The following is a 24,646-nucleotide window of genomic DNA, read 5'->3' on the forward strand; positions in this document are numbered from 1 at the left end:
TTCAGCAACAACCAAACCTCTCACTTGTGCATTTTTGAAGAACCTGAGTCCTGGTAATGAAGGAAGTTTCATCCACTGTTTACATCCGGAGGAGATGATGTCCCAGCAAACATTTTGTACATGTCCTAATGCAGGCTAATTATCCCACTATCAGTTTTTCTAAACTACACTTAAGCCTCCATTGTTAAACTATTAAAAGATAATATTGCCTCAGTGGTTGCAGCTGTTTGTTCAGCAGTACCTCAACTGGCCTGATTATTTCTTGAAAATTACCCAATCTTTAGATAAATGTGTGGTGTTTGGTAGCAGAGGCCAGTGGAGCATTCGTTTCTCCTGTGGAATTCTCTGGTCAGATCTTCTGTCATCTAAATTGCAGTCACTGGTGCGAAACTGCCCTAATCTGATGTTGCTGAAGGGCTGTTCCCATTTAGCTGATGCTGAATGCAAACATTCCTGCGGTCCCGGTACAAATGCACCCCGTAATGCCGCATTTTACTTTTGTAATTCACCCGGGCTGGTTGTTATTAAGCGCTCAAGAAACCCGGTACACGTGTGTCATGTTGGGTGCCCACGGAAATTTAAGAGAGGTTGCACAAGGCTTCAAATAACAGCTCTTGCTCGGTAGGTGAGATGTGAGGAGCATTAGCTAATTCAAAAGCTCCGAATTATAAACTCTTCCAGTTTGGAAAGCACTGATTCGTGCAGTAGGACTGTGAGAAAGGAAGGAATTCAGAAGCTATCCAGACACTGGCGAAACCAAAAGGAAAGATGGAGAGTCAGAGGAAGCCTTTTAGTTCTTTAAGTGCTTTTACTGATGTTGTGATATCCATTAACATTCCTTCCTGAAATTCGTCTGTCGCGTTCCTCAAGTCCATTTTCTCGCAGGAAAAACAGCGGGCTGCAACATGGAGCTGTTTTCTGCTCTTTTCCACAGGACATGGATGTGTCAGAGCGACAATTGAGAGCGGTCCCAGCTGGGAAGGAGGGTGCAGGTGTTCCTGGCAGAGCAGATGGGAGGGATCTGGAGGGAGAGCAGGGGTTTCCTCTGGATGATATCAACGCTTTTTCACACATGCTGATGTCGGGAAATGCAGCTCCGAGTGAAAAGGACATTGTGGCAGTTCAGCTGCAGAGTCTGCCTCAGTTTGCCTGGTGAACCAGCACCGGGCGTTTCCAATGAACTTCCACTTTTGGGGCATCAGAACAGGATAAATTTAAATCCTGCCTCTTGCTAAATTGCTACTTAAGCTTGTCATGAGCAGCAGCACCAGATGATGGTTGCAGCCCGTTTTGTTTTGTTCAAATAATGACATTGTGTCCCTGGCTGCTTTTTGCAGCAGTGGCCTGTCAGTGTTCCCGCTTTGTGTGGGCTGATTGCTCCCTAACAGAGAAGACAGGGAAGGGGTGGGCAAGCTGATCCTGACAGGGGCTCAGGATCTGACCTGGAACATGAAATCAGCTTGAACTCCACTATTGAGTTACTGATGTTGCACATTGTTCCTGTTGAGAGTTAGAGAAAGGAGGTTATCTTCTAAAGCGGGCTGGTTGTAGTGAAACCAAAGGCTTGTGGTGTTTTAGTGTTTGGTTTTGTTTTTAAATAATCAGAGCTTGAGAGTAATAATAATAATAATAATAATAATAATAATCAGAGTACATCTGTGTTGGTTTTGATGGTAGGGAAATTGTCCTCTTTCTAGAATGCCTGGAAAGAAAAAAAAAAGCCAAGCCACCTCTGCAGGCAGTGGTAGTTCCAGTGCAGCAAACTCCTGAGTGTGAGCTAAGGGCTGCACAGCTGTAGGAAGCTGCTGACAATTGTTGCCGTTCTGCTGTTGGAGGGTGATGTGGAAAACCTGGGACAATTCCACAAGGTGCTGTATGCCAATAACAGGGCATTACTTCATTTCCCCCCTGGAGAATGCGTGCATTTAATTGTACAAGGCTTTGGGGGGTTTGCCTATTCTCTGCATTCTCTTCTATTTATAGCTGTCATTAGCTCTTTTTCCAGAATGGCCAGTGATAGGGTTGCTGTGGCTGTGGGATGCTGTGATTTTTAATTTGCCATCCTTGTGGCCAAGAGGGGCAAGAAGGCTTTAGATTCAACTGAAAATCTAAATTTTATCCCAATCCCAGGCACTGCAAGCAGTGGATACAACAGTCTGTGTTTTAAAAGGCTCTGTGTAGCGTGGGAGTGTGTGGATAAAAGCAGTTTAAAGACACAGCCTGCCCAGCACTTCTCCTCCCAAGCATGTTGTCCAACATAAAACAGATCAAACTGTGAAGGATTACTGAATTGACTTTTAAAATATTTTTCTGAGAATGGAGACATGTTGCAAATGTTCTCACTCCATTGAATTTAGGGCTCAGATATGAGACCGAGGAGAGGAAGAACAGATTTGTTAACAGCCTACAGAAAAAGGAGATGTTTTGGAATGCTGCTGATCTTTCCTTTAGGGACAAGAAGGGTCAATTTGGGAGAAGTCTCGATTGGTAAATGGGTATGGGTGAGACCAGAGAATGTCGAAGGAAGAATCTGATCCTCCTGATGTCTCAGGCACTGGGAGCAGGTTCTGGTCCCATCCCTCTCTTAGATCTGGTTCTTGTAAATGGTTCTTGAGTAGCATTAATCTTTTTAAAGGTGTGTGAATACATCCGAAAGTAGAAGCCACTTGCTTTTGTGATTACCACTGCTTCCCAAACTGTGGTGAGCACACTGTCAGCAGTGCTGATGGGAAATATTAACAGCTGCAAGGCATCTTTGAGTGTATGGCAAATACTTGGACATGGATTTGGATTGCATTTCTGAGCTTTTTCTGAAGTTTAGCCATGTAATGTTGCAAGGGCTTGATTATTTTTTTTTCTGTGAAGTGTGCTGATTTTTGACATTTTTTATAAAGCTAGTTCTAAAATTAGCATTTGGTATTTTGAAAGTGCTATATATTGATCTTCTACTACATTCTTCTAGTAGATTCATTTCAGTTATTAAGTCCTATTTAATTGATTAATATGTGTTTAAACACTGTTGGGTTCTCTGAGCAGTGCTTTTTCCCCCCCCACTTTTTACCTCAGATAGATAACCAAATTATCCCACAGGCTGGATTTTCCTTTGTTAGCTAAACCAGAGCAGGGATTAAGATTGGATTCCACCAAAGCAAAGGCTAACAATGCTGCCATGGCAGAACACTCTTGAATCATACATAAGTGGAGGAGGTAATCTTTAATGGATTTTTGCAAAGGCTAGGCTATTTAAAATGGCTTTGAGCAATCAGTATTAAATAAGTTGTTTCAGCCTGTTAATTTTCTCATCATTTGGGTTTCTAGTATTTTCTGGCTTGCAAGTTGATGAAAAAGATTTTAATCATAGAATGCTGTAAATTATTGTGGAAAAAACCAAGCTGAAAATTAACCTTTGAGCATAAAATGGAACTTTTCCAATATATTGATGTCAATATCTGTATACAACTTTTTGATCCAACTTATAAGAATAGATATAGTGTCTTCCTACACCTCTTCTGCAAAACATGGTGCTGAATTTGGGAATAAATGGAGCTTTTTGATGGGTTTGGCTGCTCTTGCTATTGAAATTCCCAAGCAGTGAGGCATGAAGTGTGGTAGGTGGTATGTAATTTCACAATGGTAAATGAGGTATTGTACTTACAACTTAAATTTTAGGTTTAAATTGCCCTTATTAGGATTTTGTGTTGGCTTTTTTATATATTTGGCCACAAACCCATTATTTAATAAGTTCCATACTTGAGAAAGACTTTTTCAGCCTTCAAAAGTTATTTGAGCATTAGTCGATGTATGGGAAGTAATTAGGTCGCTGAAACAAGATTGGTAGTTTAAAAAATTTTTCTTAATAGGATGCAGAAGTTGAAGTGATACCTCTGAAAAGATTCTACGAATGTTTAAAATTTTTCTTGGTGATTCAGAGAGGTGAACTTTTAAGAATAAAAGTATCTTGCTCTACAAAAATATTTGTCCAGTGTTTCTGTTTAAAATAAATGCTCTTTTGTTTGTTTAGCAGAGTTGACTCAGCTTTGGTTGGTTACCACAGTTCAGCACTGTTTTTGCATTTCCATGTGAATTTCTAGTAATTCCCAGGCTTGGTTCAGGTTTTGGGGATCTTTTTGTATCACTTTGCTAGCTGCCTGTGGAGCTGTGCTTCTCTTCATTGAATTTGGAAAAGCATCAAGCAAGACTTAAGACTTGATCTAAAATCCCTCAAATGTCACTCACTGATGAAAAACATCAAATAACCTCTAGTGAAGTAGTGGCTGCAGGGAGAAGGGAGAGATAAAAGGCTTTGCTTGTTTTAAATTAGTGATCTCATGGAGAGGTACTGTGGCAAGGTAGCACTGGTTATATGAGGTAAGAGCTTCTCAATGGTACTTTGGGGAAACAAGAAAAAAAATTTAGAATTAAAATGCGCAGCAGTGGTAGGGGGACCAAGGGCAGCCTGATAGCATTCTGTGACAGCTGACTGGTGAAGCTGAGCTGCTGTTCTGTGTGGCTGTAGCTGTGCAGTGGCTGGGCCCTGGTTTGTGTGGTCAGCAAAGCTGTTCCCTCACCTCTGGCTCCCTGTTTGTGGCCGCTGCCGTGAATCCGTCCATTTTCCAGTGGAAGCTGAAAGCAGCAACTGTGTGCCCAGAGCTCCTGAGGAGCTCACTAATCTCCAGCATTTGGATTGGAGGCATAAAAGGCTGGGAGGATCAAATGAGTGCCAAGTTTTGGCCTGACCTTGACTTCTTTGTCTAAATGACTTCCTTTATCAGGCTTGCTTACTTTGTTTTGTTTGATCCTGGTCCCCTGCTCAAGCCCAGCTTCTGGCCTGTGCCACTCCGGTTATATTCGTGCAGTGTCTCCACTTATCAGCTGGATTGTTGCTGTCCCGTGAAAATGTTCTCTCCAGCAACAAAATTACAAGTAAATGAAGTAATTTGGTAGCTTCATGTAGCCAATACCAGCACTACTTTAGAACCCACGGTTCATGAACTAAGATCAAATAGTGTGGGTTTTGTCTCTGAGTGGGTTCACTGAGTTGGTTTCCATTTCAGTATTAATGGAGGAAGAAAAATGCAAGTAAGCGTGAAAAAGAAACTCAGAGTTATTGATGAACTTGAGTTCTAATTTAATTTCTGGAGATTCTGATGAAGCTTTTGATAAAACACAGACTTGCATGCACTTGAATATTGTGTTGAAGTCATCCAAATACTCTGGTTTTGATGCCCACTGGAATCTTCATTCCTGTTACTAGGAGTTTCATGTTTAATGTCAAGTGGACCAGAAGGCATTGTTGACTATTAGAAGTTAAATTTTGGAATCATGTGGACTACCTGGGTAGATGCAATGACCTTGAGAATGTTCCCTGGAAACATAATTTTAATGTAGTGTTCTTTCAACTTTTATTCCTGAAGTCGTGTTACTAGATAATGCCTGTGAATAATTAGAGTAACCTTGAGCTAACCTTTGCTGTTTGTTTTATTCTTGTTTCTTTTGTTTTTCCCAGGACAAAATGGCCAAAATGGAGGTCAAGACATCGCTTTTAGACGACATGATTGGGGTGGGAGATATGGTTCTTTTAGAGCCACTTGATGAAGATTCCTTCATCAATAACCTGAAGAAGCGCTTTGATCACAATGAAGTTTATGTGAGTATATGTTAAAAAATAACATCCTATGGGGAGCTATGCTGTCATTCTTAAGATATGTGTTTATTTATAAGAATACACACAGACTGAGTGCCCGAACATTATCTATTGTATTAGGGATGTTTTAAACCTTACTTGTGCTTTAGCCTTTCCTGTACTACATTCTTTGCATTTGATCTTCCCCATCTGGGATATTTTTCCTTTTTCTGTTTCTCCATTACACGACATGGGAGATCTGTGATTTTCATAAAGAACAGTTCCAGAACTGCTGCTGGCAGTAACTTTGATGCTCCTGTTGTCAGAGGGCATTACAGTTATAAATAATTCATTTACAGGGAAGGCACTTCCAGGATGTTAGAGCCGGCTGAAGCAGAAACAATACATGCTCAGAATATGCTAAGGGTAACTTAAATATTGCCTGCTATCTTTGATTTGCAAAAAGGGTTGTGTTTATTACAATGGTTGAGTTTTAAACTACATACAATGAGCTTGGATATATGTGGAAGTAATCAAAGTCTTCAGGCATATTAATCTCTGAGTGATGATCACAGGAGACATGTGAACTGGCAGTTGAAACACAAGGCAGGGAATGAAGAGACAAATGGTGATTCCAGTTAAGCCTTTCATTTCCTGCTTCATCTCTTTGTTCCACTTTTGCTAAAATGTGCACGGTATTGTATCTGTTTTATTGCTTAGGGTGTGTGAACTTAATGGTTTGGAGAGACTTTCCAGGGCTGCTGGTGAGCCTAAATATTTAACCAAAGTATATCTGTGATCTGCAAGCAATTGTGTCTGCAGCTTACTCAAATCAAATAGGTGTTCTGAACTTAATTATAATTTACCCTTCCTCCCCTTTTTAAGTTTTGGGGTGATTATATTTTTCATTCTTGCTGAGCATTTGAACCATGATGGTTTCATTATACTGGAGATTGGAAAGAAGGTATGGGAGGATCTGTGCTATTTTTGTTTGCTTCTTCTATACCTTAGTGATAGTCTGTGCTTTTCTACCCCTGCTATTCACTGTCTGCCATGTCCTTCTTGTCAATGTTCTTGTTCAACCAGGCCTGCTCCCTTTTCTGGACGCATTAGATTGGTAATATACGTATTACTATATACTCCTAACTGCTATTGTATCATCTCCACTGATTGCTCCTTCAGGTTGTACTGACAATTTAAATTAGACAATAAAATTAGATTAAGAAAAGACTCTCAGTATCCATGAAAAACTTGTTGAAGAAGAAACCAAAATGATGCATATTTGTGGAGAGATTTTTTCCTCAATGGTTAAAAAAATGAACCTTTTTGTTTTTACATTTCTGTTATACCTTTGAGAGTTACATTTGTGAAACTTTGTGTCTTGAATTTTCCTTGTTCCTTGGAAATGGGTTCTGTACCCTATGGATAACCCTTGGATGTTGATATAGGCAAGTAGATATCAGACTTTTCTTTTCTGCTCTTTCATCTTGTTTCTGGCAAATCCTTCATTTTCAATAACTGCAGTGGCTGTCTCTTCTTGGATTCAGGTTTTTTTTTTTTTCCAGTCAGTGACTTATATGCTTAATATGTTCCACATCAGTTTTAGGGTTAATACTCTATTCTTAGTGCCTGCAGTAACAGTGGGTGATTCTGAATCATCCCATTCCATTCAACTCAAGAAAAAATGAAGGAAAAGGAAAGGAAAGAGAGCTGTTTGCCTGGAGATTAAAGGAAGCAGCAGCACCCAGCCCAATCTTTGGGTCATATTTGAAAGTTTTATTTAAAGCATTAAAGATGCAAACCTGTTTTGTGAGGGCACCCTGGACTGTGCAGTTTCTTATGAAGGATTGCTATAAATCTTATGTAAGTGGATTTCCCAAGGGGAGTTTTGGTTTCTTTTTTTTCCCTGTCAACTACTATGGATTTTCCTGTCAGCTACTATGGATTGCATTTAATTACATGTTTCTGCTTATTTCAGACTAGATAGTTTTTTTCTTGAAAGAAACGGAATGTTTTACTATTTTGTTATCTGCTGTTATGAGCTAGTTGACAACGTGTGTTCAAACACACATTTTTTTTGAGATGATGACATTGAATTATGTATTTCCCCCAGTTTCTGATTTTGCTGCACCTGGCACTGATGTGCAATTTAATTATCTGTATTATGTTCTTTGGTAGGTGATAGCAGGTGCCACTTCTCCCTAGCAGTGTAGGATCCTTTGGCTTGCAGGTGGGAAAGTCTGTTTTTTCAAGGTCTTACAAGCTCTGTGTGTGAATCTAGAATATGAAGGCGAAATGATCTTTGCAAATATTAAAACATTCACTACATACAATGATGGAAAATAGAGATGTTCATGCCTGTGCCACGTGCTGCTACCAAGTATGCAAGTTACTTGGCTTGTGATACTGCATGGTTTTATTTACCAAATCACTTGAGGAATATTGTCTACTCTCCATATCAGCTGGGTTTTGCTGCCTTGCAAATTTTTTGCATATTTTAGAAAATTTGTAAAACAGTAACAGTTTGAATGGTGCTCACTGTAACAACCACATTAATTTTCAAGTACAAACTCTTCTCTATCTTCTCCTTGCTGCTGCCACTCATGGCAACTACACTTTGCATTTCTGGTTTTAGACTCTGATGGGCACAATGGAGCCTCTGTTACACCTGGAAGTAGGGCTTGTTTTATCATGTAAAATCTGTAGTTTGCATCCAGGGGAAGCCCAATTGCGCTACTGAAGCTCTGCTGCTGGTGCTTAACCAAGACTGCAGATTTCTGCTGCTCCAAGCTGCACAGAGAAATTGACCTCTCAGGATCCTTTCAGAGGGCAGTAGGAATGGATTTGTCCTTTAATGGCTGAGCTGTGGGCTTAAGTTCAGCCCTCATGTCAGTATTCCACTGCAGGCATTGCCAGAAGTTGTGCTGAAGTTTAAAGAACAAAGTCAAGTTGCAGCAAACCAGGCTTACCCAGCATGGCTTTCTAAGCTGTCTCCTGCAGATTGAAGGCTCTCTGTTTGTGCTACACATGTTAGTTCTTAAAGGGAGTTGCAGTTGTAACCTTCAGAAGGGTTTGTTGTGAGGAATGAGACATGTAACGTGGATAGCTTTGAAGATGCTGTGAGGTTGGCCAGGTGCTGCACGATGGTGTTAGCCAGTCTTGGTAGGTAAACTCACTAAGGGGACTTGGAGAGAGATGGGCACAAGATTTTTAGTAAAGCCTGTTGTGACAGGATGAGGAATATTGGTTTTAATAAATACAGGTTTTAAACTCAGAGGGTAGATTTAGACTAGATAATAAGCAAGACATTTTCTTTATGATGTGGACAGTAAAGCACTGTAACGGGCTGTACAGAGAGGTGATAGTTGCCTCATCCCTGGAAACATTCAAGGTCACCATGGAGATGGATTCTGAGCAACCTGAGCTAGTTGGAGATGTCCCTGCTCATTGCAGAGGGGATTGATTGGACTACACACCTTTAAATGTGCCTTCCAACTCAAACTCTTCTGTGATTCTCTGAAATGTAAGACTCAGATCGAGCCATCAGTGAATAATGCCAAACCTCTCCCCTCTCCATAGCCAAAGATGACAAGATAGTTGGGCTCATTCCACTAGAAGATTTTTTTGCCTTTTCTAGTCTCTTTCACAGTTCTTATGTTCAATGCTGAATGTTTGACGTTGGAGATCCTAGTCCCAGCTCCAGTTTCCCCTTTGAAATTCTAGATTTTCTCCACCAGAGCTCCCTTTGCAAAAGCATTTAGCTCTGGATCCTCTGATGGCCCTTTTGTATCATCTCAGGCACTGTAAGCCCTTCAAGGACATTGGCAAAGTTTCATGCCATGGTGCAAACAGGGCAATGAGCTCCCTCCTTAGAGTGAGGGAGCAGACTGTGGCCTGATTACCTGTTGTTCAATTTTATTTGTATTTGGTGGAAAGTTTAATAGACTTGGGTGTTGTGTTACATACTAGAGCGCAAAGCTGGAGGCTGTGCCTATAAAAATAAGCATGAAGGCTGGTGGAGCTGGAGTTAGGCCAAATATTCTACTAAAGACCATCAAATTCTGCAGTAATCTCATGCTGAGTGGCTTTGGGAGGGGGAGGGTTTGTTGGGTAACACGCATGTGTTAATTGGAAATGGGAATCTTAGAGTTTAGTCATGTCTGGAAATGTCTGAGGTATGTCTGACCAAGAAAAATCTCATTAGAAAGCTGTAATTGTTTATTATATTGTTTTTGCAACTCTTAAACTTTACATTGATAAAATTTGCATTGCTGTTCCACAAAAGCTCTTTTCTGTAACTGTTGGTAACAAAAGCCCGTGGGAGTCTTTCGTTAACTTTACGAAGTAAAATGTGGCTCATGGGCAATGCATTAGCAAGTAGGAAAGAATCCCACAATGTTGATTATTTGAAGGTTTCAGGGAGCAGTTTGTGGGGTTAAAATGTGTGACCTGCAGACCGCATGGAAAACTTTAAATACATTCATAAAATTCAGTTGGTGTGTGATTGATGAATTTTTGACTTGTTCTGTTGAACTCCCTCTCTTAAGGTTTGTTTTTTTTTTTCTAAGTTGGCTGAAATATGCTCGCCCAATCCAATTCAGCAATTATTTTTCCTTTGCAGTTTGGGATGCTGACAAACGGGAGGGGGCTATATCTGTCTATATATGCATTACAGTGACTCATGAATGGTAGAGATTTTGGGTAAAATGTAGTATTTGTATTGGTCTGAAACTTATTTCTATTCTGGGTTTGTTGCTTTGTGAGACATGTGGAAGTGTCAAGGGAGGTGTGAGGAGTCTGGAGGGGAGTGGAGCTGCGTAGGCTTACAGGAGTCAGCCTTTAGAGGTCAGATATGGCTTTATTCTGCTGCCCTGCACATTTTTCCCCACAGTTATGTTGTTTCTTGAAGTCTTCCCAAATTTGCAGAGGTCAACATTTTGTTCCTTACAAGAAAATGTTTGTTTGCTTTTTGTTCTTACAACAAAACAGAATCTTTCTCTGATGTCAGCGTTTAATTTGTATTTTCTGGTGCGTGGAGTTTGTGGGCTGCTTTGGGCAGCAGCAGTCTTATGTTACTGAACATTTGTTGTTTTATCACTGAAACATTAAATATTTGGCATTCCAGGGTAATAACTCTGTTTTATCTGTTTGAGGAACCATCCTTGTGGCTGCCTTCTGCTGGCATGGCTGTTGACATGTGCTTGTTCATAGACTGAGCTCCTTCCTGTTGATCTTAATTGCTTTAATATTTTAGGGTTAGCCTTTTTGGTTTTGACTTTCCAGTGTGTTTGTCTATACTATTGATGCATTCCATTTTCAGCTACCTTAGATTATTTAGGACTTCACCAAATTGCTATCAAGCACAGTGGCTTTGTTCCTGCTGCACTCGTACCTGGTATTCCAGATGCTACATTTGCAAGAACAGGGTAGGGAACACATTTATGTGAATGAGACCAATTGTCCTGGTCTGCATCAGCCTTGTGTAGCCATTCCATTGATCCTGTGAAGAAGAGTCTTGTGAGGCTGGGAAACACAAATGCAGCTTGCTGGGAAGGTCTCTGTGGTAGTAGGAACTGAGTGACTGTTGAAGTTCAATTTTATTCTCAGTTTCATTATGCTGATGCCAGCATGATCATGTTCACCTTTACAGTGTTATTGTTGGGGCCAGGTGGGGTCCTTGGCTGGGTTTTGACAAGGGTTGTTGTCCCCTGTGGATTTTGGGTACGTCATAGCTGTGTGTGCGCTGGCTATGCAGCAGCACCCCTGAGAGTCTTTCCCCTGCCAGATCTGACCCTGCTCTCTTGTCCTTTCATGTGTTTACTTGTGTTCGTCCAGCAAGTCCATCCTGGGCTGCTGGTCTCCCTTTGGGAGTTTGAGCAGTGGCAGGTGTGGTGGCTGTCCTGATTCTTAAAGGCAGGGTGGTTTGAGAGCTGGATCAGAGCAGCCATCCATCTGCCTGTGATGGGAGCCCAGGGGACCTGAGCTTCCTCCCATCTCCTTCTCTTCCTCCCTTGGGGAATGCCTGTGTCAATTTGAGCAATTTTCCCATCAGTGCCTCAACAGTTTTGCCCTTTGAGGGAAGTTACTGAGTTGTAGTAATAATATTGTTGCAGCTGCCACAGGCTAGGACCTTGAAGCCTGCTGCTTCTTCAGATGTGAAGAAAGGCTTCTGTGCCCAAGGCACATCTTTTCTGTGATAGCTTGTGGCCTAAGAAGTATTCTGCCTCCCTGCAAATCTTGCCTTGCTTTGTTATCTAGATAAAAATCCTGTGGGTCCTCTGGCCCTTCACATCAGCCTGCTGCAGCAAAACAAACTTTATAACTTGCCCAGAGTCGGGAGTAAAGATTTTCACAGCAGGTTGGCTGCTTTTTACCTTGAAGGGCTTTGTGGGAGGAGAGTTATTTATCTCAAGGCAGTGCTTTGTTTCCTTTCCTTTTTGTACAGCTCCCACGATGCAGAGCCTCGTGTTTGAGGCACTGCTTGGAGGGCTCCGTGCAGCATTTGCATGAAGGAGTAAGAAAACAGTCATAAGGATCAAAGAAAACTGAATGCATTTGGTGGGCTGTGTGTAGGGGTCTTCTCCTCCCCTACACATTCCTTCTTCTTTGCCTCTGATGTGATACTCTGAAAAAAGAGAGGAGAAAGTGTAGGAAATGCCTCCAGTTACAGTGTTAGCTTTGCCTCAAAATATTATGTGTTTCTTCACTAAGGTGATGATGACATCTAGGGCATTTATTGATGGTTTCAGTGCATGTTATATGAAACCAAAACACTGAAAGATTAATGAAGAACTGACAAATGAAGAAATAGAAGCAAAAATGTCCGAGGGCTGTAAAAACATGTCTTTCACCCTGAAGAGCATAGGATAGCCTTGGCTGCAACAGGGCAGAAAGTTCCCCTTCTCTCCCCCCACCTTTCATTCATACAGAAATAATGGAACATATTGGAATGAGTGCTCTCACTGTTTTCACCAGTGGTTTCTTGGCATAGACATATCCAATCTCCAGCTACTGTTTGCTTGTGAAAACAAGTCGTTCTCTTTTGAAAAGTGGGCAAGCACTGATGTTTGGGGGTGCTTAAACACTGTCTTGAAAATTCCTCATGTCACCTTTGAGTTGACTTCTTCATTGCTTATTTTCAGGTTTTGCCTGTGTTTGTATCCTGTGTATGGACTCTTCTTGTTTGTATAAATCATTCCAGTGTAGCCAGAGAGGAGACGAGTAGAGAGGATTAGCCTGCTTCATTAACAACAGCACTGGAGTCTGTCATGATGATATTGAGGTTAGCAGCAATGCTCACTGAGCAGGGCAGAGATTTCTGTGCCCTCAAGAAGCTCAGCAGTGAAACCCGATCATCTGCGCTCGCACATCCCCTCCGCGTACCCGCTCCGACTTGCAGTGTGGGTGTCTTCTGGCACATGAGCTGCTCTTACTCCAGGGCTTGGATCTCAAACAGCTTGCAGTGCACTTAAGGGTTTGATCCTGGCCACTGCTGGCTGCCCACAGCTTGTCCAGGCTGCTGCTTGCACAGTGGCTTGCAGGATCAAGCCCATGTTGAAGGATATTTTAGCAGTGTGGTTATCCTCTTTGACTTAGGTGGCCTGTGTTGTCGTTGTTTGCTCTGGGATGCAAATGTAGGCTTCTGCCTTTGTGTGACCTCTTTGAGCTTTCTTTTTTTAGTCATTATATCAGCCATTAATGTACTTTGTACAGGACTGTTATTTTGTCTCCTCGCTTTCTTATTTTCCTTGGTTGTTTTTCCCTTCTCTTCCCTTCAGGACCTCATCCACTGCTCTTCTGGGTAGGTTTTTTTACAACCTTTACTGTCCCATGCAGGTTTTACAAAGCTGCCTGTCCTGCTTAATAACTGCATTAAGCACATAGAGTAGCTTACCAGGATTGGGTTTTTTTTCCTATTACAACATACAGACTTTGTCCACTGTATTTCTGGGACTAAACTGCTGTTTCTGGGAAGGTGGGCTTGAGCAAGAGGGTTTTCATCATCATGGAGAATAGTCTGTGTTTGTTCAGCAGTCCAGTGATGTATCCAGTGATGTATTTCCCTGCTCAAGCTCCCAGCTCACTGAAGCACGAGCAGTGTTGGCCCAGGATTGCCTCAACCTGAAGTGCAACTGCTCACCTTGGATCACAGGTGGGGTTTATTTTGTGTGTGCTGCTGTGGACTGGTGCCGGCAAACCCTGGAGTGTTACAGGATGAAATCCACGTCTGTTTGTTTGTTTGTCTTTTTCAAGTACCCTGCCCATCCCTTTCCACCAAGCAATACAAATATCTCCATTGCCATACACAGGAATGAGTAAATCAAAGCCCCAGAAACAGCAATGGGCTTAGGTGGTTTTGCTTTTAGTCTTGATGTCGCTCTCTTCCTTACTCTTTTCAAACATCATCTCTTGCAACTTTGTGCTTCCAACCTGAAAAAACACAGTGGACCAGAGGCAAAGTGCATTTAGCTATTTTGTTATGGCCAAGCACAATGTAAAAGAAATATGAGCTCACAGCCTGATTGTTCAAATAATAGGTGATATTTTAAAACAGTACTGATCTATCTGGTAATGCTTGTTAAAATGGGAAACTTCGTCATAGAGTAAAGTTGTAGTTTTAAATTTGCCCGGCTTTGTTTGAGATTGAGACAGCTGAAAACACTTAGAACATGTAAGTACAGGCTTCCTCTGCCACCTCCTTGGCCTCAGCTGTTCTGAACATGCAGTGGCACACATGCTTATGAGTTGGCAAGATCCACAACTGCAGTAGGTCAGGCAAATACAAAGGAATATGGGTATTATATTAGAAAGATATTTTTCATGTGTCACATTAAAAAAAACCACCCAAAAACCAAAACACAGCTCTCCTCCACCCCAATGAAAACAGTGCTGGGCAAGCCTTGGTTTTGGATGAATTCCAATAAAACCTAGTCACACTTTTCTTTGATCTACTTTGTCTCCCATTTCAGTGAATCGTTTTGGAGGCATGATCTGAAACTCTTCAAAGATCTAGGAACCAAATGCTTATTTGAGCATAGCCATTACTAAAGGAATGTTTATTATATATATCTGGAGTTTTAAAATTGGCCTGCATAAATGGAAGAATCCAAGCTAGCAATCTTATTTTAGTAAAATTTCTTTCCTATTTCTGTGCTCCAAAGTTTAACAAATTAAATAAATAGAGAGAAACCTTGGTGCCCCCTGGGAATTAGTGCATTTGCCAGGTACATTTGCACTTGGGGCATTTTACAGCAGGACTGACTTGTGTGCAGCAGCAATTTCTCTGGGCTGCTACAGGCTATAGGAGGTAAGAAGCAGTGGGTTTGTTTTTAGCAGAGCTGACAAAAGGGATGTAGGCTACAATTCCAAAAGGCTTGCCACAAATCTGTGTAGATGTTGAATGATTTTAACCTCTGCAGAAGGTTGCTTTGCAGAGATTGCCACAGATCCAGAAAAGCTTTTAAGGCTACAGAGAGGGCTTTTACAACAGCCCCAGCTGGATAACTTCTGTGCTGCTGCCTCAACTGGTGTCAGCAGTGTTCCCTGGCTTCTGAAGATGCAGTCTCCTCTCTTCTGGCCCTTGGGGCTCTGCAAGTCTAACTTCGACAGGAGGAAAAACAGCTTTATTAATATACTGTGTCCCAGGGTGTGAAGTATTCTCCGTTAGCTGTACTAGCGCTCTTCCAAAGGATGCCCTTCTTGGGCTGGCCTGCACTGCCTCTATCCTGTGTATCAGATTTCACTGTGACCCTGGCAGCAGAGGTGTTTGGGGACCTTTCACTGAGCTCACTGAAAGGTTTCTGCAGCTTCTCAGCTGGAAATGTCCAGTTTATAGCAATAATGTTCCCTAACCTTTGACTGGGAAGAGGCTGCTGCCTGTACATTTCTCACAAGCAGCAAGAGCCTTGTTATCATCTTGCTGTTTGAGGCTTTTTCTTAAGCCACTCTGCTTGGGTGAGAAAGGCTCAGAAGGCCTTGCATGGTCCCTGTAAACTGGAAGTAGCGCTAATATTTTGCCCCAGTTGGCCTCCAGTCCTAGAGGGAGAAAGTGGGGCATCAAAGAGTCGTGGTCATTGCATCTGGACCAGTATTTAGAAGTGATGTGTAACAAACATTAACAGCTTTTCCAGTTGAATTGGAGTTTGGAATTTTCTTCCTGCTTGAGATGTTAACCCCTTATCTGAAGAGGAAGGAGTTGTATGTGTTGTTTTGGTGGAGAATGCAGAGTGTGTTGTCATTTAAGCTGACGGAAATTTGAATGCTCTGTTCTGAAGCAGTGTTGCTGTGCCACATGAGAAATGCACTGAGAAATGATTGAGTGAGGGTCCTTTTGCTTTGTGTTCTGAGCAAACACAGAATTCACCTCTGTGAATTGCAGTAAAGCAGAGGTTGGGAGGAAGAAGTGTTATCAGGAGTCTACTTAGCAAAACTTCAGGAGGCAGCAGATCTCATCCAAACTTGCATTAGAAGACCCTGTCAAACCAAGAAAGAAATCAAATTTCCTGGCTGTATTCTGTGCATCCATAGTCATGAGGCCACTCTTTTTTCATTTTTGTCCTTCAGCAGGGAAATTCAAGAATCTCTTTTGTCCCTGGGGTGCTGTGGTATGGTCTCCCACTACTCTTGGGCGTTCTGCTTTCAGCACTGGAATGTTCCTGTGCTTGTCGCTCGCTCGAGGATTTAAGCCATTTATTTTGTTTGTTTATAATAGAGCTCTGGTGGGAAGACAGATGTTATGTGGGAAAGCTATTTTCCGGATCTGCTTATCCCTGTTATGTGCAATCTCACAGACCACCAGCAGCAAGTAGCTATTAGGCATCAGCTTTGGGAGATTGGCATTTTCAGAAGAGGAAATGTATGAGTTCTTCTAAGCAGCTTTGCAACAAACCCAATGACTTCTTGGCACACTTTGGCTTGGTGTTTAAAATGGATTGGAGTATGTCTTTGTTTCAATATAGCCATTTGACCTTTTGAAATATTAGTATTTTAGGAAACGGCCCGTATTTGTTCGGATCTGGCAGCAAAGAGCTGACTTGAATTCCCAAAATACATTGTCTAAGCAGCACTTAGCTATGAAGACATGGTTCTAAATAAATCTCATTTAAATGCCTGTGTTCAAAATTAAAAATCAAGGTTTTCACTTTCAGTAATCTTTCTTTATCTTGAAGTCCCAGGGTGCTTCAAGGAACTTAGCAATTAAATTGTATGCTATAATGATAGCAGAATCGGGACAAGCCTTTGTGTTCCAAAGAATTCATGTTTCAAAATATGATGTTTGAGATTTGGCCTTCATCTCTTTTCTGCTGATGCTTTACAGCACTGGTTTCACAACAGGCTGAGCTCACAAATTCCTAAGATTTAAGAGGAAACAATTTATTATTGTTTTATCAGAAAAGAGTCCTAATTGGGCTATCTGTGCACTTGGGAAGACTAGAAAGCTTCTTAGTCTTGGGCATCTGTTAGTCTTGCCAGCAATCTGTAGACTTCCAAATTGCCAAGGCCGCATGTATTGAGAGAGAGAAAGTAAACACTGTAGAAAGGCAATTTTAGCATTTCCATCTTGTTCAGCCAAAGAGATTAGACACAGTTGGAAAATTATTTACTCCATAGGGGGAGGATGACCACAAAACTAGAACAATTTTTTCTTTATTTGAAGAACATTTACATAAGCACACACTGTGATGTGTGCTTGAAAGGAGCAAAACTCTTAATTTTTTGGCTGCTTCTGATCCATCCCAGGAATAGCAAACACTACAAGGATGAGCTTTGAGAGTGGAACAACACACTTCTCCCTTTGCTTCCCAAAGATGGTCGTGAGTACGTTTAGAATCTGGAAATACAAATTGCACTTCACATCTGCTGAGGAACCATGGCAGTAACGTGTCCAAGGCTGTTCCCCTTCAGGTTCCCTCTGTGCCTGAGGGTTTGGCAAGGTGACATAAAGCTCCTCCTTGGGAAGAGGGGCACAGTCCAGTGCCAGCCTTGCCCTTTGGGGTTTGGTGTGAGTGGCCAAGGGCTGCAGCAAAGCTCGTGTGACATTTGCCATGCAGATGGAGTCAGTTCTTCGTGAACATCTGTGTCCTTCTGCCTTTCCCTCCCCCAGCTGAATTAGTCACAGAAATATAGTATGATTGGGCTTTCTTTTGGGAAATGTTCATAAGAGGATTTCAGTTATGCAGAAATAGCTACTTGGGACCCAACAGAGAGAGGTGTTTTGGAAAGTATGAACATATTTATTCATTGCTACAATTAGGCCTGTTTGTTTGTTTGCACAAAATTATTAAATGGGCAAATAATATATAAGCAGCAAAAGTATGTCAAAAAGAAAAACCTACAATAATTTTCTTTTTTCCTTCAACAGACATACATTGGCAGTGTGGTGATATCAATAAACCCCTACAGATCTCTCCCCATTTATACTCCAGAGAAAGTGGAAGAATACAGAAACCGAAACTTTTATGAACTCAGTCCTCACATGTAAGTACAGCAAAGAAATTTTAGTTTTCATTCTGGCCGGGAACAGATGGTACCAGCTGTCTCTCTTCTCAAAAGATCTGTTGATTAAAGCAACCAAAATGAAAATCACACCACCACTCCCCCAAAATGAATTTTTATTAGCTCAGCCATATTTTAAAGTGAAGTTAAAATGAGTTTCCCTTTTTCTTTCATGCACTTAGGCCCTGGTATGTGCATTTCAGAGCATTCCTCCCTAACTGTTAGCAGTAGCCAGTATTACAGCACTGTGAAGTAAGCAGTCTGTTTTCAAGGAAATCTGTTTCTTTCAAAGTCCAGATGCCTACTGGGAGCCTCGAGGTGTTAAATATGTGTTTGAATCATATAGTGTTACTTTTGATATTGGAAACTCTTAATTTATCTTTGTGCAATGCAGAAAAAAAACCCCAACCCTCTCATGATGAATGCAGAAACGTGTTGGATATGTCTGAATGGTAACTGTAGGAAAATTAGAGCTTGGTCTGTGCTGGCTGGAGATGAGCCCATTCATAAAGGACAGCCAGAGCACCCTAAGTGCATAATGCAAACTTTAGGACTAAAATAGGATGAATAATAGGACAAGGTGCTGTTTGCAGGTATGGGTGAGAGTAAGGTATGTGGTCTTCAAGCTCTGCATGTTGCAGTGATAATTTTACCTTGCCAGTTGTAGAGGTGAGGCTGGAGCCAGCTGTTCCTCCCCTCAGTGTGACACTGGGAAGTGTTTCCAGCTGTTTGTGAGGCTGCACCTGACCCTTCAGCCACAAATTCAGGAGACTGACTGGGTCCATCAGTGGTCAGATAAGTGTCTAAACAGGGCCACACATTTATACATCTTCCTTCAGTGGTAACTTTTAGGTTAAATGAAAATTATGTGTAGAAACTGTTCTGGAAGTTATTTAGTTAACAGATGAATGTTTTGCCCTAACACTTCATCTGTCACTCTCCCAGAAGCATAGTCTCAAATGCAAACAGCCCAATAATCAGATCAAATAAGCTTCTGATATTTCTTGGACCTTTTGGTTCTGAACTCTGGCTAAATTCTGGTTTTCTTTCTTCACTGTTTTGTTTAGCAAGCCCAATTGCTTGCTAAATTGACACAGTTCCTTGCTAAAAGAACTTTTTGCTCTGCTCATTTTGCTCAGCTGCATAAAATTTGGTGTCAAATGATGGAGTATTTTAAAAATAAAACCTGTGAGTTAAAGTTTGTCTGACATTCTGAAAGTCAGTGTATGTACTTGGTTACACCTTGAATCGAGTACATACTAACATATTGATCTCCACATTTTTCTGGCTCTCTTGAGAGATGGTTTTTCAAAACAGAAATGGTCAAGAGTCATTCTTGTGTGTATTATGAGAGTCTGAACTTGGTAGAAAAGTATTTCATAAACATCATTCACCACTACTGACAATAATTGTATGATCAGGTTCCCACCTCACAGCCAGGACTTCTGGAGCCCAAACACTAGAAATCTACTTTAAGAGCAAGAGACTGAAGTGAGAAAATATTAACTTTTAATTTTTGTCATGAGATCTCAATTGTTTGATAGTAATAGATTTTCCTTGCAAGTTTGGATAGAGTCCCTAGTCAAGAAAAGTGCAAGCCTAATTTGTTTTGGACAGATATGATCTCTTCACAAATTTTCTTTATTTTGTACTGTTTTTGTGTGAGACTTGTCTTCTGACACCTAAGTGTCACAAGTGGACAAAATATCTTTAAAAATAAAGGATTAGGAAGTAATCTTTGTTTCTATTACTGATACATCATTTGCAAACTGTAGAAATAGAAAATATTTTTTCATGGTGACCTTGCTTCCCTTCCCACCTGTCTCTAGATGCTTATGGGAGTTGCAGAATCAAGAGAGTCTCTTTTGGCTCTGCTAAAATTGGTAAAATTCTCACCATCTTCAAGAGATATTTGGGCAGCATTGTAGGTGTATAAAATAAGTGCTATGTAGGCTGCCTTATGGCATCTCTGGCAAGCCTGAACCACTTTTCATCCCCTTCAGTGTGGAGTTCCTCGTGTTGTACCTAAGGATTTGTGCCAGTCCAGTTGTCCACTCTGCAAACATGGAGCTGGTCCTTGGATGCTGGTTGATAGATCCTGAGTGGAGCTGTCAGGGTGGCTTGGAGCAGGCCTGGGCTATTCACTGTGCCTGCCTACCCTGCTGGACAGGACAGACTGAGGGCTGACAGACTTGGGGATGGAGCTGGCATCATCCCACCCTTGGAGCTTGCAGCTAATTCTAGGGTTGGCTGCTCTGGCAGCAGTGGGTCCCTGCTAAAAGCAAGGTTCAGGCGTGCTTAGGGAGGCTGCTGCACTTCCTCACAGACCTTGCAATCTTCAAGGTGGTTCTTTTTTAGCTGCTCAGGAACTTTAATGAGGAGATGCTGCGAGACAAATTGCAATTTGTGGTGTTTGTTCTGCCATGGGGGTGAAAAACCCTCCATTGATTTGTGGAAATGTGCATACTTAGTTTTCTTTGATGTGTAAAGAGTCCTCTGTTGAGCCGTGGACTCTTCCGAAGAATTGATTGTGGGGAAGACCACTGGGAAAGACTTTTGGCCTCTGTTGTGTGATCCTGAGCAAAGCAAAATTCTTGGTTGTTTAAAAGGAAACTAATGCATCCAACCTAGAAAGTGTGTCTAGAAATAAAATTAGATATACTGTGTTCCTTATTTCAATGTCTTTTTTGTCTAAATAATGTAACTTTGGTAGTAATGCTAGCTAGAAAAATGCAAACAATTAATTAAAACAAGATTTCTAGCAGTGGTTTGGTTAGAGATTGCTATAGAAACCAGGTCAGTATGGCACAAAATCTCTTCCATCTCCTGTTGGTGTAACAGCTCAAATTCTCCAATGTCTGCAGTTTTGGAGAGAGCATTCAGGTTTGGGAAGCCTGGGCTTTAAGTGTCACCATCTCTAGAGCAGTCTGCCATGGATGTCCACAGGGACAGCTCTGTGTGGAAGCTCCTGGAGAACCAAAATCATGTTTTATTGGTTTTCCAGGAGTTTTGTGTGAGCTTCTGTCTGGGCTGGAGCTACCTGTGTGTGCCTCAGTGTGATGGGTAAGGAGGGTGTGCTTGAGACTATCAGCTGTCCCAGGTAAAGAGCAGGCTTGGCCAGCACAGGGAAACAGAAGGAAAAAGAGACAGAAGTTTATAATGACAGGAAGGAAATCCATACCTGTGGATTTCCTGCCGTGTGTGATCACTGGAGGAAACACACTGTAGGGAGTGAAAAATCTGTTCAGGTGTTTTGTTAGCCCTAATCTGAGAGAGGAGGGAGGGAACACCTGGTCCTCTGTTCTGTGTTTCCTCAAGAGCGTCTGTCAGAGTGACTGATGCTTTCAGTGACGCCAGTTAACACTTAATTGCAGGGCTTGGACAGGTTTGTTTTTCTGTAGGTTTTTTTTTTAAAAAATGATCTCTGGAAACTAGAGCAGGGTCACAGTCACACTTTGAATGGGCAGCCAAACTTGAATTGCTGAGAGAAAGTTTCTGGTCAGGTGATTTTGGATAGCGTTATAGCTGATAAAATTTGATCCAAGAGGGTTTTATTTTAATAGTTCATTCCTCCCTGAGTGCACTACTGTTGTTGTGGCACCATGTAATGGAAGTGTTATTTTTCTAGGTCTCCTGGAATGCTATGTTTTCATAGTCTGTGGCTATTTGCATAGGTGTATAATAGGAAGTTTACCAAGCTTTTTAATTGCTGGCTTCTTGTTTTTGTTTTAATGTTGTTAATCTTGCTGGTTTTGTCTTTATCTGCAAGGCAGGATCAAACTTGTCTCTGACTTGGCAGGGCAGAGTATGACATTTCAATGTTCAAACAGTTTGCTGCTTGATTTGTGCAGTTCTTACACTTCTGTTCTGCTCTCTCAGTTGATGTAATTACTCTTTCAGTTGATGTAATTGCTGCTTTGCTTACCTTGTGGCTGAGCTAGTCAGGAGAGCAAACCAAGCTGTCTGTCCTGGTATTTTACATTGATTTTTACTGGTAACAAAGGCAGCTGCTGGCATCTTTGAAGTGAATGCAATGGGAAATCAAATAGATTATCATCCCACTTACTTGTAACCACCATGCTGTATCACTTCCCTAACAGTAACAGATTGGCAGTAAGGGGTTGGAGAGTGAGCGCTTTCTTGAATTTTCTGTTTTAACCTTGTCTCCTGGCTACTAGCAGCTCTCTGTCCCTGGCAGGGAAGGTGGCACGTGGCTTTTGCCTCCCCTTTATGGTCTGAGGTGCCCTACCTGCTTGCTCTGAAAAAAATACAGATTATTTTAAGTTGAGGGACAAAGTAAAAGTGGCAGCTGTATTGCTAATGGCCAGCTGCATTCAAATAAGAGTTGAGTCACTCTGCATTTTTTTAGGCTGTGCACTGAAGTGTTTAGAGTGACATTAGAAATCTAGAGGTGGCTTTTATCAGACCCTTACTGAATTCAATGTAGGCAATTTGAAGTATATTTTATTTACTTATTATTGATTCTTTTAAATCAACATTTCTGAAGTTTTCTGAATAGTTTTGCATGTAAAGCTTTCAAATTAAGACTTAAATTTATGCAGGCAACTCTAGAAAACCTGCTTGCTTTTATATGGGATACAAGCACAAATACAACAATGTGATACCTGTTAAAATGCAATAATGAGGAACTTCATGTTTCTCATTTACATTATTGTCATGTAGATAATTATTGGGATTAATCATTATCCTGTGGATATCTGCAGTTACTGTGACAATGGATACAATTTGCTGTTCGCTTTTCAGCTTTTGAGCTGATGTAAGTGCTGAATATAGAGGTTAGATTTTTGCTTCTAGTGCTTGGGTTTTTTTGGTTTTTTTGGTTTTTTTTTTTTTGCTGGTGTTAAAGGATCGTATGTCTTCAGGAACACCAAGACTTCAGAAAAAGACTCTTTTTCTTCTATGATGTAAAGCAAATACTTTTGTCTAGAGGGTATGATAAAGCTTCAGCTGTGAAGAATAGTTTTTACCTGTATGTAAAAGTAGGTTTTTACCCATAGGCAGCAGAGTGGTAAAATGCATAGTAGCTGTCTTGAAGAACTTGGTGGTGGGATGAAAGGCTGTGACATAGTTAAGTGTCCTTCATTGCCCCAGTATGTTTATTTTAACATTTTTGTTTCAGTTTATACTTTCCTAATCTTAATTTTCTTTCTTTTTCTTTTTTTTTCCCTTCTTTTCTAACCACCCCACTGTGGTTTTCCTCACTTTGCAGTATCCCATTTTACAGACATTTTGTTTTTATTCCTAATAATTCCTGACTTCTCCAGAGACTCGGTCTTTGGGCTTGTTCATCAGCAGCGTTCTGCTTTCAGAAGAGATTTTTGGCTGAGGGAAGCTGCTCACTTCAGAGGTTAGTTGGCATAATTGACCACTGGGGCAGGGAGGGAACGTCTGTGACTGGTGGAAATCATAAATAGCACTTAGAGAGGACTGTGAGTACCCAATTGTTAAACCCGTGCTTGGAGAGAATCGAAAGAAGAAGAGGAGGCGGAGTGTACAGAGAACCTTGAAGTGTTTTTTTTGGTAGGGGTGAGACTTATTATTCTCTTTATCTCTGTAGAGAGGCAGAGCTGGATGTGGTGAGCCCATGAAGCCCTCAAGCATAGAGGTGAAAGGGGGGTGATGAAACATCAGATGTGCTTCAAGAGCCAGAAGGACTTCATGCCTGAGAAGAGCCTCTTCTATTGCAATGTTCTCTCACACCAGTCATGGCATGCAGTTTCCTACATTTTACACTTGGTTGGAGACCTCAGAAGTCCTTCTGAGGAAGCAAGGGTTTTGAGGAAGGCAGTTGTGATGTGGCCATACTGAAGTGAATGACCTCTGAAGAGGCATTTTGCCAGTTTGGAGGCTCAGGGTATAAAGCAGGGTTTCTTCCACATGCAACAACTAATTTAGCTTTTCCCGAAATTTGATCAGGGCTGTTTTAGTGGGTTTGGATAGCACATATTGCAGCCATCTCACCCCATGCTCCAGAGTTGCATGCAGTCTTATTGACAACAACAGTATTTGCTTGTTTGCTGCTGGTTTTAGATTGCATGAAATTTTCTAATAATGGAGAATAATACAGGAACTGATTTATAGCAGGATGTGCGGTTGTAAGGCAGCTCCAGAAATGCACCCAACACCCAAGAAGTATAAACAGACTGAAAAAGCAGTATATATATGAATGTTGTGCTCTATTTCAATTTTCAGAATATTCTGGAGTGACATTTAGACTGGATTCCAAAGTTTGGTGGAACGAGCCTTTCTGTTGGCCCTCTAAGTAGCTCAGTCTAAATTAAGAAATGAAAAGGCCCTTTAAATTCTTTTTTGCATGGCGCTGGTGCTGTCATTGTGCTGTTGGTGTCCAGGCCATGGGATGTCCAGGATGGGAACAGACAATGCCATGGAGCAGCAGAGCTCTGTGCAGGTGGGCTGGGGCTGACAGGGCTCCTTGCACACAGCCTGCGTGGAGCCAGGCTGAATTTCTGTGCTCTTGTGGCATTTAAACACTTCCCAGTCTAGGAA

The 24,646-nt window shown here is 41.5% G+C and overlaps 1 protein-coding gene across 5 annotated transcripts in view; it reads left to right on the forward strand.

Moving 5' to 3' along the window:
- The window catches only part of MYO1B (myosin IB), a 105,513-nt gene that overhangs the window by 9,419 nt on the left and 71,448 nt on the right, over nucleotides 1-24,646 (forward strand). For all 5 annotated transcript variants that reach the window (XM_074548200.1, XM_014271132.3, XM_014271133.3 and 2 more), the window contains exons 2-3: nucleotides 5,507-5,647; nucleotides 17,985-18,100. In XM_074548200.1, coding sequence (XP_074404301.1) covers nucleotides 5,513-5,647; nucleotides 17,985-18,100 — 251 coding nt within the window. In that variant the 5' untranslated portion in view covers nucleotides 5,507-5,512. The remainder of the gene's footprint in view (nucleotides 1-5,506; nucleotides 5,648-17,984; nucleotides 18,101-24,646) is intronic.

Source organism: Zonotrichia albicollis, chromosome 10 (assembly GCF_047830755.1).
Source record: "Zonotrichia albicollis isolate bZonAlb1 chromosome 10, bZonAlb1.hap1, whole genome shotgun sequence".
Taxonomy (NCBI): domain Eukaryota; kingdom Metazoa; phylum Chordata; class Aves; order Passeriformes; family Passerellidae; genus Zonotrichia; species Zonotrichia albicollis.